General features: G+C 42.3%; 1 protein-coding gene across 2 annotated transcripts in view; it reads right to left on the reverse strand.

The window, feature by feature from the left end:
• ccdc88b (coiled-coil domain containing 88B) overlaps positions 1-17509 on the reverse strand; it is a 44791-nt gene that overhangs the window by 7938 nt on the left and 19344 nt on the right. The window contains exons 15-25 of one of the 2 annotated variants that reach the window (XM_083980179.1): positions 16040-16726; positions 15306-15485; positions 13190-13530; positions 12735-12894; positions 10839-11231; positions 8557-8718; positions 7334-7522; positions 7245-7255; positions 6872-7015; positions 4909-5095; positions 1859-2004 (exon numbers count right to left, since the gene is read on the reverse strand). In XM_083980179.1, coding sequence (XP_083836305.1) covers positions 1859-2004; positions 4909-5095; positions 6872-7015; positions 7245-7255; positions 7334-7522; positions 8557-8718; positions 10839-11231; positions 12735-12894; positions 13190-13530; positions 15306-15485; positions 16040-16726 — 2600 coding nt within the window. Of the gene's footprint in view, positions 1-1858; positions 2005-4908; positions 5096-6871; positions 7016-7244; positions 7523-8556; positions 8719-10838; positions 11232-12734; positions 12895-13189; positions 13531-15305; positions 15486-16039; positions 16727-17509 lie in introns of both variants that reach the window. The other variant, XM_083980178.1, reaches the window with a different exon arrangement.

The following is a 17509-nucleotide window of genomic DNA, read 5'->3' on the forward strand; positions in this document are numbered from 1 at the left end:
TGCCTGTGAGAGATAATAACATATGTCCCCCTCTATCCTATTTGGACTTTGGACTATTTTGGACTTGGTCTCCTGGTGTTAGTTTGGATTACATCCTCACTCCTAATGAACCACACCACAGTTTACTGGCTCAGGACAGAGAGCTGCATAGCCACCTCAAATAACCTGAGCTACAGGAATGAACACTTCCAGTTTGAATAAACGGCTCTAAAATGCACCGTACACATCTGGATCTAAACCTCAGGCGGTGGGATGATTAAACTGTATTGAATAAAGGAAAATCACTGATCAGGGGGAATCAGATGAGGCTTTGTTTAAAGTTTTGCTCTGTTTTTTTGTTTTGCCTTTATTATAGCAACAGTGAGAGAGAGACGGGAAAGGGAGGGGGTTACATGCAGGAATGAATGGGTCAGACTCGAACTCAAGCTGCTGTCAGAGCTAAGCCAAAACTGACCACATTTAAAGCTTTTCAAACAAAGCCCTGCTGTGGCTTTTTAATGTTCTTGTCCGTATTCCTACTCTGAATAATAATAATGTCTGAAATGGCCCTGAACAAATAATATGTTCAAACAATATTTAATTTTTGGGAGTGGATAGGTCAGATTTGATATGGACGCAAGTCAAACTATCCATATACAAACTTGGCAGGGTCTCATTGACACGCTGAAGGTCGCCTCTGCTTCTCCACAGTGATGCAACAGCATTTTAAGTAAGTCCTGTGTTCACCAGTTGTGCTTGATATTAACAACACCTCGCTTATTGTGTCGCTACAGCCAACTGAATTTCAGCAGTGTCTGTCCCCAGTACGTACTTACCCACGACCTGTGGGACCCTGACTTTTATCTGCTGATGAATTTTTAACAATATGTGGCTCGAAAACAAATTGTCAATCTTATCAGCTTTTTAAGCTGATAGTGTGACCCTAGAAATGAGCTGCTCAATTACACAACTACTACAAGACTAGTCATCATTTGCGTTACCCAGCATGCATGTTGTTCAAGAACCTTGAGAGATTTCACTGTTCATTGTAAACGATGTTCTTCATCTTCAAAGTCAAGTTTCATTCACGCCTCAATTTTCTATACTCCGATATCCCAGCTTGCATTTGTTAAGGTAGTGTGTACTCTTGAAATGTCATCAGCAACCTACCTTCGAGCATTCATTTGAAAATGCTTTTTGTGTGACTGTCTTTTTTATTTAATAATGTGCTGCCATTGACTAAAATTAATTCACATGATTTTTTCTGGAAAGGAACAAAGGATGGCTGTTTAACATGCATTTATAATAGAGACCCACCAGTGTTACAGGTGTAAGCCACAATAGACCTCGCACGGCTGGGTGCTGAACTGAAATGTGCCGTGAAACACTCAGAAACGTGAAATGTTAACAGTGACATTTTAATCTGTAATTTAAGGCGGTGGGGGAGGGGAGCAAACCTGAGCACAAAAATGATCTTTTCAAGAACGAAAGCTTAAAATTAAGCCTCAAAAAGGTATAGGCTAATTTGTGAGAAATTTGGCTCATTAGACTTGAAGGGTGAAGCCAGCTCTGCATGCTCACTATTAGTTCTGGATTAATCCACCAGCAGACTATTAGTCATTTAAAAGGACGACTGCTGAGTGCTGTTTCACTGTGAAATTGTTTTTTCGCAGTCAAAAACCTTTACAGTATGTAAGTGTTATTTCATGTTCAGGATACGAGTTCAGACTATGTTATTTCCTACAAATTGGAAAATGTTAGCCAACTGCATTTTTTCTAAGGTATACACGAGGTATGTTCCTGTATGTTGCTTTAGTCTGAACAATGTCGCTTCTCAGTAAAACAGCTGGTCAGTTCTGTGTATGTGTTGTGTACTCACTGGTACTCCCTCTGCTCTGAATAGTGCTGGTCGCGGTGCTCCAGACTCTGCTCCAGTAAGGCCCGGTTCTCCTTCAGCAGACCCTGGTTCTGGTCACCCAGCTGTCGGTTCTCCTCCTCCATGTTCCCCTTCAGCTGCGTCAACAGCTGCACACACAAGACCACAAGGTAAAATCAATATCGTGGTAAGACCATGACATACGCTACTCACAAAATGTTAAGGATATTCGACTTTAGGGTGAAATTTATGGAAAATGTAAAAAGTTCATGCTACAGTGATATTATATCATGAAAGTGGAGCATTTAATTAGAAGTATTGAGTGGTTATCTCCAATCATCTACAGTATTAAGAGCGGTCAACTTGTCATGTGTCCACTTCTCTGCCTTTCTGTGACTCTTCCAGTGTCTCTGTGTCTCTGTTCAATGTGCTAATATATATGGTATATATGGTGCTAATGTACTGTATATGGTGCATATATATGCTGCATATATGCTGCATATATGCAGCATATATGCAGCATATATGCACAGATAAACTGCATATAGGTTTCATATATGCGCATATATGTATATCCTATATATCCTCATGATGATATATGTGCATATATGAAACCTATATGCAGTTTATCTGTGCATATATGCACCATATATATTAGCATATATGCGTATATATGAAAACGGCCAATTTTATATATGTCAAACCTATATTAAAACCTATAGGTTTTTTCTGTGTGGGTAAGCTCAGTGGACACTTCCCTCTGACAACGTCCTGTCTGAAACCTCCACATGTCCAGGTAATGTTGACGGATTGGTAGATGTCATCTTGGTCTCATGATGTCAACATGATGAAGAGGACTGTTTCAATACAAACTGTCATTGAACCAGAACATTTAGTGCTCTTAGTGCACTTGTGATTTTTGCGGATAATCACCTTGTTAGAGAACAGCAACCTATGTTATAAGAACTGAACAGTTGGACATGTGGTCAAATTGAGTTCACCTGTAAAGGTTATAGTGCATTTTAGCTTCACTCTGAAATTCCACCCAAAAACAGAATATCCCTAACTTTTTGTGAGTAAAAACGTGCCCTTGAATGTATCCCAAACAGTGTTTATGTGGTAGGAAAAGAACTGTAAGCTTTGAGAAATGTCTCAAAATCAAGACTTTCATAGTGTGTTAAGGTGTCAAATTGTAACTGAAAGGGGAACAGAGACCCAGTGGCAGCTGACATGTGGACCGCCGAGGTATTCATCATAAAATCTGCTCATTTATTTCACAAAACCAGGCAAGACTGTGAGGTCAGAGCTCATCGAAACTAACTGACTGCACATTCACCAAGCGTATGGAGCTTATATGAAGCAAAACTAGGGAGTGAAAAACAGTAAAGATGCTTCGTCTTTGAGTCTTTTCTACACCTGAATAGATGTCTAGGCTCAGTAACACACTCTGAGAATGCTTTCAACAACCTTTTCTGCAAACACTCATCATCATGCAATGATCACTGAACAAGTGTCCTCATTTCTTATTTGTGAAGCTTTTTCTAATTGACTGTAGCATTGTATGGTGCAGAATATGTGAATGCCAATACTTAAGTAGTTTTATCTTGGGCTGGGCAACACTGCAGATTTTAATCTGATACCAAGTAACAGCAGAACCAGCATCACAGCTACCATGTCCTACCATGTCCATACTGATATTGATACTTGTTGAAAGCAACTAAATTACTGTCGTATTAACAAAAACAATGATGTCATAATCATCAACATCATCAGTGTTGACACTCTGGGTATTGATCTGGCCAAACCTTTTTTTTTCTTTTTTTTTACACCACTGTTTAGGATTAAAGGACATTTTAACTTTAGTAGCAGAAGAAGTGATCCGAGATGAAATAACCTGGATATAATGTAATTTGTGGGGAAAATGGTTCGTTAGTCTCAACAGTACTGGGTTTTTCATCATTAATCCATTTAAAGGTCATTTTGGGGAAAACACTTATTTGCTTCTTTGCCAGGAGTTAGATGAGATGAATAGTGATCTGTCTGTTACGAGGAGGTATAAAAATACAGCCTGCAGCTTGTTAGCGATCCACCTCCCAGCACCTCTAAAACTCAATAACCAACATGATTTGTTATATGTACAAAACCTTACAGGCGCTGGGTGGGTAGTGTGTCAAACTGTGTGTATTTCTGCTGCTCAAAGCCAAATCTTTACAGATGCAGCCAGGTGGGTTTTCTCACCTCTGGCTCGTCTTGTCAGACAGAGTGGTCTCAGAAACGTCTGTTCCTTTAAATGTTTGTCTTTCTTAAAAGTTGTGCCCATGATAACGACCAATCGACGAGGATAAATCAACAGTCTGGTCTGCACAATTTAATGTCTCTGCCTTTTCTTGTCCAAACTTAATTTGTACACATACTGCATGTCAGCAGATGCAACGTCCTTTACACGAACAGATGATTCAGCAGTGGTTTCACGAGCAGCTGGACCAAGCAGCAGAACCAAACATCTGCTGGTCGACTCCTTAAACCTTTTACAAGGAAGTCAGTTTCCACCTGTTTCATCCCTCAAACAGACTGAAGAATCTGCTGCTTGAAACATGTTTCCAATATTCAGCACTGGTTTGATTGCATTATGCAGCTGACTGAAGCTCTACTGAAGACAAAAGACGTCTCTGCTCATTGTTAGCTGTTCAGTATTCATTTCCTATTTGGACCAATACATCATTGTTTTTGATACGTCAAGCTTAAATGGGATTTCACAGTCACTGTTCCCCACTAATGATACGATAGTTGTTTGTCCCTGACCACAACAATGTTAAGTGCTCAATAAAACCTGCAATGAAATCCTAATAAATTTTGGTTAATTTCCCAATAACACTTTCAATAGATTTATTTTTATATTTCAAGAGGGTAATGTATGTGAGCGATTCCTCTGTGAGGCACTAAATCCCTTTTTTGCATGTAAATAGTCGACTCACAGCTTGAATACAAAACACCTGTGTGTGTGTGTGTGTGTGTGTTTGCAAGCGTGCGTGTACGGTGTGCGTGGTTAATACCTGGTACTGGCTGGTGAGGCGGGCGTTGCTGAGATCCAGGCTCTGGTTGGTTTCCCTCAGGGCGCTGAGCTCCCCCTCCAGTCGAGTCCTCTCCAGCTGGGAGGCGCTCAGTTCCCCCCGCAGCACCGAGCCCTGAGCCAGCAGCTCCGCCTGCGACGCCAACCACTCCTTCTGGTGGGCCTGCAGCCTGCAGCACCGACACACACAGGCTTTACTCATCACTGTCAGTCAGTGTTACCTGTAACTCTCTCACCAGAACTCATTAATATATTATTGCACAACATGATGAGTCTTCTCAAAGCTCAACAATTAACCAATAGATAAATCATCTCAGACAACATGGAGGCACTCAGTGGCTCCAGACTATTGCTTACAAACAGCAGCATCATAGAGGTAAGCAATCATGTTTCACTTTATTTTGTAATGAGAACATTAATGAGATGTGATGAAAGTCATAACGATCACTGAGGGGAAAATTTCTCAATTTCAGTAATAAACAGTGGAAATTTTATTTCCCCAATGTGAGTTCAAAGTGTTCTGGAGTAAAACTTTTTAATGTGAGTTCAAATTGAACCAGTGTGTACAATAGCGCAGCCACTGTGAGAACATATCTTTTAAAGCCGCAACTAAAGATTATATTAATTATCCTTTAATCCACCAATTATTTTTTAGATTAAAGGATATCTGACCAACAGCACAGAGACCAAAAATAATAAGGTTTCAAGACAAAAAAATGAAAGACCAGAAACTATCCACATCCAAGAGGCTGAAACTAGTGATTGTAGGTGTCAATTTTTCAGCTGCTCAAGCGCAGTGGAAACTAGCTGCACTGATAAAGAGCAACCACATAATTCACTTGGAGCTTCTACATACCTGATGAACTGCTTGATAGTTAACTGATTGAATAATAACTCTCTTTTAGCTCTGTTTTTGGGCTCTACCAAGTTTGAGGGAAGCATCTGGCTCTTAAGTTATTTAACGCTGCTCTGTTTTCACAGACTGTTAGCAGAGCAGGTCGTGTGGTGGGTTTTTTAAGCTTTTTGTCTAAAAGCAAATGCCTGCTCTGATTGAAAATTAAAATGTAAAAACATTGAGAGTGAATCAAAACAGTAACATTTTAGGCTGGAAAATCAAAAAGATTCTAAAGATGCTAAAAAAAGCCCCTAAAAAGCAGAGTTGAGCAGAACATTCAACAGCACAAAAACTCCTTTCACATACAAGCAGTCATGTGATCTTGTTTTAACAGAAAGGTATTTATTAAAGCCACTTCAAAGCATTTACTGAAGGTTAAAAGTTAGTCACTTGTCAAAATCATTTATGGACTAATCAATTTAGGTCTAATCAAGCTCTAGTTTCCTTAATTCATTCAAATTACCATATTAAACAGGTATTATAGACATTGATATTTAGATGTTTCATCTGAAAACTGGAAAATGAAACCTTCCTGATCCCAGCACCCTAACCATTCACTCAGTAATCAATTGCATCAATATGATAGTGAAAACCTAGCTGATGAACTAATTATGCTACACAAGTATCTTATGATTACCATCATCATCACCATCATCATCACATACTGATTGAATGTAATCAGAAGCACCTAAGACTTTACTGAGCCACGTCTGAGACTTAACCAGTGTTCTCCAGGCTGACATGAGTTGACCTGTATGCCGAAGCCTGTAATGTTCGGTGTTAAGAGTAAAACATGGGGAGAAAATTTACCTTATGGCTCCTTTTTATCTATTTTTAATGTCAGTGCACTGGGGCTTTTCCTGCTTCCTGAATTGTGTACATTTCTATCATACATTTGCATTCACTCCGATGTCAGTGTGGCTCCATATATGCACAGTTTGTAATGTTGCTGTTTCTTGTATTCAAATGATCCTGGGTGCAGTGAAACCATAAAGAAAGAAGGATCTGCTCTCATGAATATGATGCTGAGGGAGCTGAGTGGATTGGTTACCTCTCGTTGTCCTCTTTCAGCCTCTCCAGCTCTCGCTCTCTCTCCAGCCTCCTCTGGGCTTCTGTTTCCATCTCCTCTCGCTCCAACTTCATCTCCTGCTCTCTCTCCTCCAGCTGGGTTTTTCCGTCCAGGAGCTCCTTGTACCTTGAGATTGCAAACACAACATTCAGCCCCAACCAAATAAAAAAAAAGTGCTTCCAATGTTTGACAGGAAGAGGCATTGTGTATCTTTTATGGATGTGGGTTTATGTGATCTATGTATTTTTATTCAGGAAAAATCCTCACAATGAGACAAAAATCCTCTCCATAGTGAGAATTTGATGCTTTTCACATGATAAAAGAGTCTAATTTGACAGTCAGTGTGTGTTTGTACCTGGCCTCCAGCTCCCTGTGCTGGGCCTCCAGGCTGCGGTTGTTGCTCCGCAGCTGCGAGTGTTTGTCCAGCAGCTCCTCCAGCTCCACCTCCTGTCGCTGCTGCAGCGCCGTCATCCGCTCGTGATCCCGCCTCAGAGCCTCCATCCTGGCCACCGACTCCTCCCGCTCCCGCGCCCACACTTTAGCCTCGGCCTCCAGAGCCGCGCACCGGGCCTCGCTCTCGCTGCAGCGGGCCAGCACAGCTGAATGCTGGGAGCTCAGCGATGCTTGGTCCACCTGTGAGTCAGTCATTTTTAACTACATTTTAAATTTGATTTGAGGTGTTAAATTACATTTATGAACCTTTTAATGCATACTGCTCCACCAATGGGACACTAGGACCTTGTAGAACATCCATGTACATAAATTGCACCATGGACATGAATATGTAACGCAGGAGAACATATTCATCAACGGCCTCTCTCTACCAGCACACTGTTGAAAAATTCATCCAGCTACAACACTGTGCAGTGTAGTCTTGAAACCATCAAGGAATACTTTGACATTTTGCAAGTTTCCACTTCCCTTCTTTCTCTGTTGAGTGACGACACTTTCGTGTCTGTAAACATGAAGCCAAAGCAGTTGCCAGGCAACAGAGACACCAGAGAGTCACGTGCACATGGTCAGAGTCCTGCATTTACATTTACTTATAAGTTAAGTAGTGTGTTACTGGTACTAGACAAATATCTTTTACTTCCTGTGGTGGGAGACAGATGAGCTGTTTCCCCTTGGTTCCAGTCTTTATGTTAAACGAAGTTTACATGCTGCTGGCTTCCTGTGCATTTTTACCATGCAGACAGGAGAGTGGTGCTTATCTTGTCATCTTTCTTTAAAAATATGGCATTAAGAGTCACTCACCCCTTTTACACCTGGCATTAATGTGTCTCGTATCCAGATTGTAATGTATCTGGATACAATTTGAGTGGACAGCATTTACACGTCTCCAGTGTCCACACTGAGATCCGATTGAGATCCAATCACATATTTTCACATTTACACTTGTGTGGTCACAATGCGTCCCTGACCAGCTCTGGACCACAATCCCTCCTCGTCGTGTCCTTGGTGCATTTACACCTGTACTTTCATGTGGTCAAGCACTATCTGATTGCAATCCGATCACTGGAAAACACATGCCACATGTTAATGCCAGGTGTAAACGGGGTGACTGTGTTTTAACTTACGACGACCAAGTTAAAAAAATAATGTGTTTTGATTTTCTAAAACTCAGTTAATTTCAGATAAAACTGCGATCTGTCTGTGTGTTGGGTCACCTGTAGCTGTGTGTTGAGTGTCTGCAGTCTGGTGCAGGAGTCCTGCAGGCTGAGGGAGTTCCTGCGCAGAGCCTCCAGCTGTTCCTTAATGTGCACACACTCTTCCTGGGACTGAGACAAGCGCGACTGCAGAGCCTCCTGTCCTGCAATGGCCACTGCTCTCTGAGGGAGGAAGAGAGGAAGAGAGGGGACGTCCACATCAGTTTACAGTAGCAGCTGCATCAGAGGCTGTGCTGCCTCCCTGCAGCCGACCCCTCATAGTGCTCCCAGGCAGGTGGCAGCTTTATGTGACATTTGTGTAAATGTATAAATACAGAGATTAAATCCATCCTAGTCTGAACTGAGTCAGCTGTAACGTCTGCACACTTTACTGTGGCTCGACTGTGACAGTGTAACCTGCTGTGATAAATACAGGAACGTGTTGATTAGGTAGATTAGATTCAACATAAACTGCTTACATTTAAATATATATATTGTGGTGTTTTTTTTCTGCTATTTAAATGAACTTGCAGCACAACACAAGTCAGCTCTGCTCCTGCTCCACAGGAAGAATTTATATGAGCATTTTTGCAAGTACTGGCAGAGCAGCAATACGTTTCGGGGGGGATCGTTTAAAGAGTCTGCAGCTCATTTCTAATGTTGAATGGCTCTTATTGTTTTCCAACACCACCTGACTGAATCACTGCCATACAGGATTTTTACATCTCAGATTTTTCTCCCAACACCATTCTCCTAGCCAAAGTCAGTAGCTACTGTATGTAAACTCACTATGCTGTGATATAACTAATGCTTTAATATTTCCATTTCATGCTGAGTTATACGTATAATCCACTACATTGCAGGGGGAAATATTGCTCTTTCTGAAGTCTAACACCTCCCTTGGAAGGTATAGATGTGATTTATCACTGTAAAATTGCACGTTAAAGCTGGTGTACGCTGCTTTCACTGTAAATGGGCAGAAATTCCAAAATCCGCCTTCTACCTTTTGTAATTCAAGAGGATCGAGAGCAAATTAGACGTCTGTACAACCTCTTAGTTCTCATTTCAGTCTTTAGCTAAATGTAGTCCTGTTTCTGTCTTTTCAGAGGGAGACAGAACATTTCTATTGACTCTTCTGCAAAGAATGTAGTGCACATCCCCTTCAGTATTGATGATGATGCATTCCAGGAATGACACAACTACGACCATGATATCAGGTGATGTTGTTAACAGTTCAGCCTTCAGTTGTGTTTCTAGTGTCTCATGCTTGTGTAAAGCATGTACACGCCCTTGAAAATAGAGATTCAGGAGGAAGGACTATTTTCAATTTTTTCCTTCCCCATCGATTTCTGCCTGGCTCTAAGCCTTTCACATGAGTTTTATAAAATACAACACTTTATTGAGGATGAAAGCAGTGATCAACATTTATTTTGCTTGGAAAGTAAGTCATTTAATGTTTATGTCATGTTTAAGATCAGTTCCACCAAACTGCTGTATGACTTTCCATCTAATCTTATCAGAGAGGTTTTATTTTAAAAGAGTTGACATCAGCCCTAAATTGTCCTTGATATATCACTGTTGTGTGAATGCGTACGCATGATTGATGATGCTTGATGGACAGAATGATCAATATACGTGCTGTATGAATGGGTGAATGTGACTAGCAGTGTAAAGAGTTTGAGTGGTTGTTGAGACTAGACAATGTGCAGTATAAATGTGGCTAAAGTAGATTTACCATTTACTAATATTTGTACTTGAGTAAAGAATATGAGTCAGTGTTAGCCAGTACTCCTGCATCTTTGTATGAATGGGACCAGGAACTGAACCCTCAAGGTGACAGTGCCCAGCGGCCCCCAGTGTTAATGCAGAACTATCTATACCTACTGAACAATGCACTGAATGAAATTCCTGACCTTGGCAATGCCAGAGCCGCCTCTTACAGTTTGATGTTAGAGTTTATGCGCGTGTGTGTGTGTTTGAGAGTTAAAGAAAGAGTGAGAGCTGAGGCAAGAGAGCAGCAGAGGAGATAAGGAAGATTAACAGTAGCCGAGGTGACATTATAAAAACTGATGAACAGAGATAAAGCAGTAGTTCTGGAAATAAAAGTGCCGCTCTTGGGGGGGAGCTGGCCATCTACTGTGAGCTGATAGTCGTCAAACATCCCTAGAGCAAGAATTTCAACATAATATAGATCATCTCACTCGCACAGAAGTTGCACTGAAGCACACAGACGTCCTGTAAATGAGATTCAAAGTTCCACGCATCGTATTCATTCATCACCGTATTCAAACACAGAGACGTACCTCTTTTTCTAGCTCTCTCAGCCTCTCACTCAGCTCCCTGTCTGTCCCTCCTGTGGAATAATCATGACTAATGGAAAGGTTGTGACCTTTGCCGGCTTCGGGGGATTGATCCAGAGGTGACGTCTCCTGGGTTTGTGTCTGACAAATGTGCATTTTGTTCGTCAAGTCAGAATTCGATTTAGCGTCCTCATCCAGACTTCGGCTTCGCTTTTCCAACTGAAGAAGAGATTCGCTTTCCTTTAGGCTCTGGGAGAGCGACTCTATTCTCTCCTGCGATTGGTTGAGAGAATCTGTGGCCGTCTTTCTTTCGGCTTTTACTTTCTGCAGCTCCTGCCTCAGACGTTCAACCTCAGCGGACAGTTTCTGAGCACTTGCCTGCTCATTGGAAAGGTCCTGATAAAAGAGACATAAAGGCGTAAAAGTAAACATTGTGCACTAAAGACTAAACAGGAAATGATCTCAGCCACTTCTGTTCTGTCCCAACTTTAAAGGGATAGTTCAACATTTTGGCAAATTGGCCCATTGCCATAATCCCTATAGTCATAGCAGTAGGTTCGTTACCTTTATTTGTCGGTGTAAGCTATTTTTAGAACGGAGGAGCGGAGCGGCAGGCTGTTCAGAGCTACACTATGGAGGCTAATGGAATTTCTTGGTTTCCCTCATCAAACTCATCAAATACAAAATCCCAAAACTCCAAAACGCTTTTGTGGACAAGTTGTGAGCTGCACAATCACCACGCTATGAGATAATAATAGAACGTTACGAGACAGAGTTGTTTTAGAGGTAAATTCATGCAAAACCGCTGATGCGCGTTGCGTTCAGGGACAGTTTTTCAGCAAGCAGACTCTGTATTTACCTCGAAAACGGCTCCGTTTCGTAACGTTCCATTATTATCTCATAGCGTGGTGATTGTGCAGGTCACAACTTGTCCACAAAAGCGTTTTGGAGTTTTGGGATTTTGTATTTGATGAGTTTGATGAGGGAAACCAAGAAATTCCATTAGCCTCCATAGTGTAGCTCTGAACAGCATGCCGCTCCGCTCCTCCGTTCTAAAAATAGCTTACACCGACAAATAAAGGTAACGAACCTACTGCTATGACTATGTTGAACTATCCCTTTAAACAGCTGCTCCATTTTTACCATGTGCACTGCATTTTGCAACAGCAGTGTCCATAAAACACTGAAAAATCAAGTGGAATCAGTCTACAAACTGCACTCTCTGAGGATGCTACAGTAGCCCTGAGAGCTCAACGCACTGCAGTATAAGAAAATAGATTCAAAGACACAAACACACTGTAAAGTCAGAAAAACATCACATCTGCTGCAAATAAACAAATGAGCTGCAAATTCAGTCCTACAACACAACCAAAGTGTTTCCAGGGGACAGGGAAAAGTGATGAACCGGTCTGGTATTTATTGTTCAAGGTGCAAATGTGACTTAAGAAGTTAAAAGCATTGGATAACAACAGCATCACAGCAGGTTCATCAGTTTTCTTTCAAAGTTTTTTTTCCCTAAATTGCAATAGAGAGAGAAATAGAGGATGACATGATGCAAATGGCCAAAGTTAAGATTACACTTTCCCCACACTGACACTGCTGGAAACACTTCTGTGGTGTTGTGTGGGTGAATAAGCAGCGTGTTTATTTATTTACTTGATGAAAATGAAAATGATAAAGGCTGAGACTAGGATACAGACTTATGTCACTTTTCCAACATGAACAGACTGAATACGTTTCACAGAACGGACGATAATCACTACAACTTTACATTATATGAATAAATATCCGTTTAAAAAGACAATTTTTGCCGTCTAGATAAGGTTAGAAGTGCAACAGTGATTACTATCTGTGACTAATTACCATGTCGCACACACACACACACACACTCACACACACCTGGGACAGTGAGCTAATCTTGGCCTGAGCATCTGCGCACTGCTCCTGCAGCTGCTGTTTAACCTCCTCCATGCTGGATATTCGAGTGCCGAGGTCTTTCTCCAGGTCTTGCAGTTGAGTGCAGAGCTCCTTAGTCTCAGACAGCTGCTGACAGACACGCCTACACACACACACACACACACACACACACACACACACACACACACACACACACACACACACACACACACACACACACACACACACACACACACACACACACACACACACACACACACACACACACACACACACAGAGGTCAGACAGGAGGTTGAAGCAAGAGAGTTGACATTATAGAGATAAACGTGTGGTGCAGCCAAGTTGCTCCCTCTGATGCCTTGTAAAGTTAATTGCTCACCTCGGCTCATGATCAGCTCATGATGGAGGTTAAGTGTGTCGACAGGAGTGCGTGTACCTGTGCTCGGCGTCCAGCGCCCGGGCTCTCTGGTTGCTGTGCTCCAGGGCCAGGGTCGTGCTCTCCAGCTGCTGCCTCAGTCTCGCCGCCTCCCTCTCCCTCTGCCTCCCCTCCTTCCGCTGTCCGTCCAGCTCACTCTGACACGCCTCCTTCTCCTGCTCCAGCCGCGCGGCCTCCAGTAACGCCTGGTCTCGCGCCCTCGCCAGAGACTCGGCCTCCAGCGTGGCCTCGCGGAGCTCCGCCCCCAGCTCCTCCTCGCGACGGCGGGACGTCTCCACGCTGCGGCCCTGGCGCTCCACTTCTGCTCTGAGAGTCTGGATGGTGAGCTCCAACTGGTCGCCCTGGGAGAAGAGGAGAAACGGATGATAAATGGTATTTTGATTCCTACTGGTCACTACTACTACTCTTAAAAGACAAATATTACAGTACATTTGACTCCACTACATTTCTTTAGTCAGTGGAATGAATTTTCTTTTAGACCGTACTCCACTTCACAGGAGAAAAAACAATCACAATCGACTCCTACGCTGTCGGTCATGTTATGCTTGCTGCATTTTTATCTCTATTTGAACTTGGCAGTGTCTTAAAGATCGCTACGTTAAATAAAGATGAGGTAAAGGATTCTTCACCACAGCACCTCTGGCCTCATCTGGGCAAAGTCCACAATGGAAACTTGAGAAATAGAAGAACATTTCTTGCATCGGAAAAAATGAACAAGTATTTTTAAAAGCACCTCAGTGTCCACATCAGTGTTTAGGAGTAGAAGTAGTATTAGTAGACCAACACAACAACGAGTAAGCAAAGGAGAGACAGAGGATGTAGTTGAGTTTTAGATTTCCAGTTTGGATTTAATCTGCTGCTACAGCTGAGAGAAGCAGAGTGTAGCCCACTTCATGTTTCATTTAACACTCACTGTTATAATTCCCATTAATTCAGACCATCTCTTTCTCAAGCTTTTGATCTGAATATGAAGTCTGCTCCAAACATAACTAGAAATATTTCTGTTAAATAAATATTTTTATTTGGTCCAAACTGTGCTGAAGTACAACTGCTCCAAGCTTTTTCTAAATTATCAATTCACTGTGTTTGGTCATTGAAGACACTAGTTGCACTTCTTTTCCTTTTCCATGCTAACAGGTAATTGTATTGAACACAGTTTCTTTGGATAAATAATCATAGCAGAACACATTCATATTTAGCATGTTCATCTCCATAGAATGGGAAACTACACTGTGCAGTCAAAAAAAAGTGTTTTTGCTTTCCTAATTCTGGGCGTCTTTAAAAGATATGTGCAGTAGTGTTTGGGTGAGGTAATTAGATACACAGTTCAGGTACGACACCCATAATAAAGACTGGATTTTCAGAGGGCGGGTTGCACAATAGAATATTACAACATCAGAAGAAGGATTATCTACCACTCTGTCTGAATGGGAGGTATTCATGAACCCCTTTTTATGGTATCTTTTTAATGCTGACTTAGCACTGCACTTTTCCTTAGCTTGCAATTTCTCTGATGCCTCACAATTTTACTGCAAATAGCAAATTAAACACAATATTCACAAAGACTTCAACAACTGCAGTGGGTTGTCTGCTCAAGGTGATTTTCTCATCCTCCAGCCCGCCATGTCTTGTTTTTTTTATCTTGAGTTCTTTATCAATATGTGCACAGTTCAAAACAGACTCGCTCGCACAGTAGTGGGTGTGTAAAGACATGTTGTGTCACCCTCAGACCACTTTAATCATCCGATTCACTCCACGCTGTCAAGTCCACCTCCTGCTGAACTGCTCCTCCGTGCAGTATTATAATTAGTTTTCAGAGTTGCTGAGAGAATTTATTTGGCACGTAGAATGAATCCCTATCTAATGTAAAGTATCTAATGTGACCGAGTAATTATTTAAACTGATTACAGAATAATGAGATTGGGCTATTAAAAATGGAACGAAATAGTGTCACTGTGGGTTTGTTATTACATCAAAAAGCCTCCACTCCCTTTATACATTCATATTTTATCCAACCCCGGTCTGTCCTCACTTAAGTGACATCATGCGCTGTGGTCATGAAAACGTTTGGGTGTCACAGCTGTCATATTGCGTGTGTTTTCGTATGCTCGCCAACCTTGCGCTGGGCGCCTCGCAGGGCGTCCACCGTGCCGCGCAGCGTGTCCCTGTCTCTCTCCAGCGCAGCTCGCTCTCCCTCGAGGGTGGCGATGACCGTGGTCTGCATCCTGTGAAGCTCCGCTTGGCTCCGCAGCCGGCACAGCTCCTCCTCCATGACCAGACCCTCGGTCTGAAGGACCTGAGAGAGAAAGACGGTGGGAAATTAATTTAACTGTGCAGCTCTCCGTCCACTCATACAGACGTCTGTATATACATTCAGCTGCCAGTTTATTAGGGCCGAAACTATGCGAGGTGTTGACTCATCTCTCTGGTCATTTTCAAGACTGTTGCGTGTTTTCATGACAACTTTTCCAATAATTGTTGAGGTATTGAGGCTAAAATGAAAATGATTTCAAAGGAACAGCCTATAAACTAATTAAAATATCTAACAAATAAGTAGTAAATATTGATTTCTTTTGATATACTGTTACTGTATAGTAAGGCTTGGCATTAAAATATATCAATGCAGCTGCTATCTGCATGATTTAATGAATCATTACCTTGATATACTTATCGCATCATTTCAGAGTATATTGAAAATGTGAATGTTCTTTAATATCATTAAGCTCAATTGATACTGAAAATGTCACATCTTGGCTTCTCTAAGGAATGCTGGATGTTGTAGTGTTAGATGCTTTATCCACCCAGCCGTTCATCACCTGTTCACTCATCCCTCCATCCCTCCCTCCATACCTCTATCTGTCTGCGGGCCTCTCCCAGACTCTCAGCAGCCTTCTTCAGACGCTGCAGCTCGGCCTCCAGAAGCACCAGCCTCTGCTCGGCCTCCCAGGTTTTCCTGCTCTGCTCTGCCAGTCTGGAGTGCAGGTCGTGGGCGGCGGCCGCCTGCCGGTCGGCCTCGTCCTCGGCGTCCCGGAGCCGCGTCGTCAGCAGCTCCACCTCGGAGGCCGGTAGGGAACATCCGGCCTGGTCTGCAGCCACAGGAGTCTCTGTGTTGTCTTGTGAGCTGGATGTTAATGCAGCATGTTCCTTCTTCAGCTCAATGTCTTTCTCCTGTCTCTGCCCGTCTTTCTGTCCTCCCTCTGCCTCTCCCCTCCTTTTGGACTCCCCGTTACACGGTTCATCTTTTGCACCTTGTACGAGGAGCACCTCCTCACCAACTCCTGCTTCCCTCTGGGTCCCGATGAGTTCTCCTCCTCTCTCCCTCCCCTCCATCGTCCTCACCCATCCTTCGCCCTCTCCTCGGGAGGATTTGGGTCCCTGCACTCGTTTCTCCCCCTTCTCCTTCTCCTTCTCCACCTCCTCTCGGTCTGACTTCTTCACTCCTTCCTCCTTCATCTTGTCTTCCAGATGTTGTAGTTTGGTCACAAGTTGTTCTAGGTGCTGCTTCAGAGTACTATTTTCATTCTTCAGATTTTGAAACTGAAAAGAATAATGGGAGAGACATTTCAATGCCTTTCAGAGCCTTGAATCCTCTGCCTTTTTGGTTCTTTTTGTCCTTGTATCTTTTCTTTTCAGCTCTGTGTATTGCACATGAATGAACTGGGATCTATTATGAGAGAAAGATTGGAACTACCCTTTGTTTGTTCCTAAAATACATCCACGTTCGACACAAGGACGTCAAAAAAGAAGCACGCAAAAGATGAAAAAAGGATAAATGCTGATATTGATTTAAATGACGTTTCAGTTATAAAAATAGTACACAAAGGTAGTCCTCTTCAAAAACAACCACCTGAGGAGCTCTAGGCTTTAGCTCTGGGCTTTAGGCTGCAGCTATCACGGATCATAGTACAATTTAATATGGACAATAATGGAAATGTGGAAAAAATATAATTTTTTCTTTGTTTTTCATTGATCTGTCCTTCCATTGATTTTTGACCCAGTTTGATGGATGGTTAATAAGAAGCCTCTGCAGCTGGTTGTATCTGTTTTAAATCACAAAACCACATGTTCTGTTGCAGCACCGAGACTTTCAGCTGTGAGTTATATCCAGACACCACGTTTACTTTTTCTCATCAAGTGGTACTTCAAACAACATGCTCCGTTTCTACCTCATATTTTGTGCCATTTACGCTGCTGCAGCTAATATAATATTACGATCACTCCTGTTATATGTCATTATTCCAACATAATAGCACGGAATAACAGATTACAACTGTGAATTACTGAACAAGTCGTTTCAGGGCTACATTTCTATTTATCACA

Source organism: Trachurus trachurus (genome assembly GCF_905171665.1).
Source record: "Trachurus trachurus genome assembly, chromosome: 10".
Taxonomy (NCBI): Eukaryota; Metazoa; Chordata; class Actinopteri; order Carangiformes; family Carangidae; genus Trachurus; species Trachurus trachurus.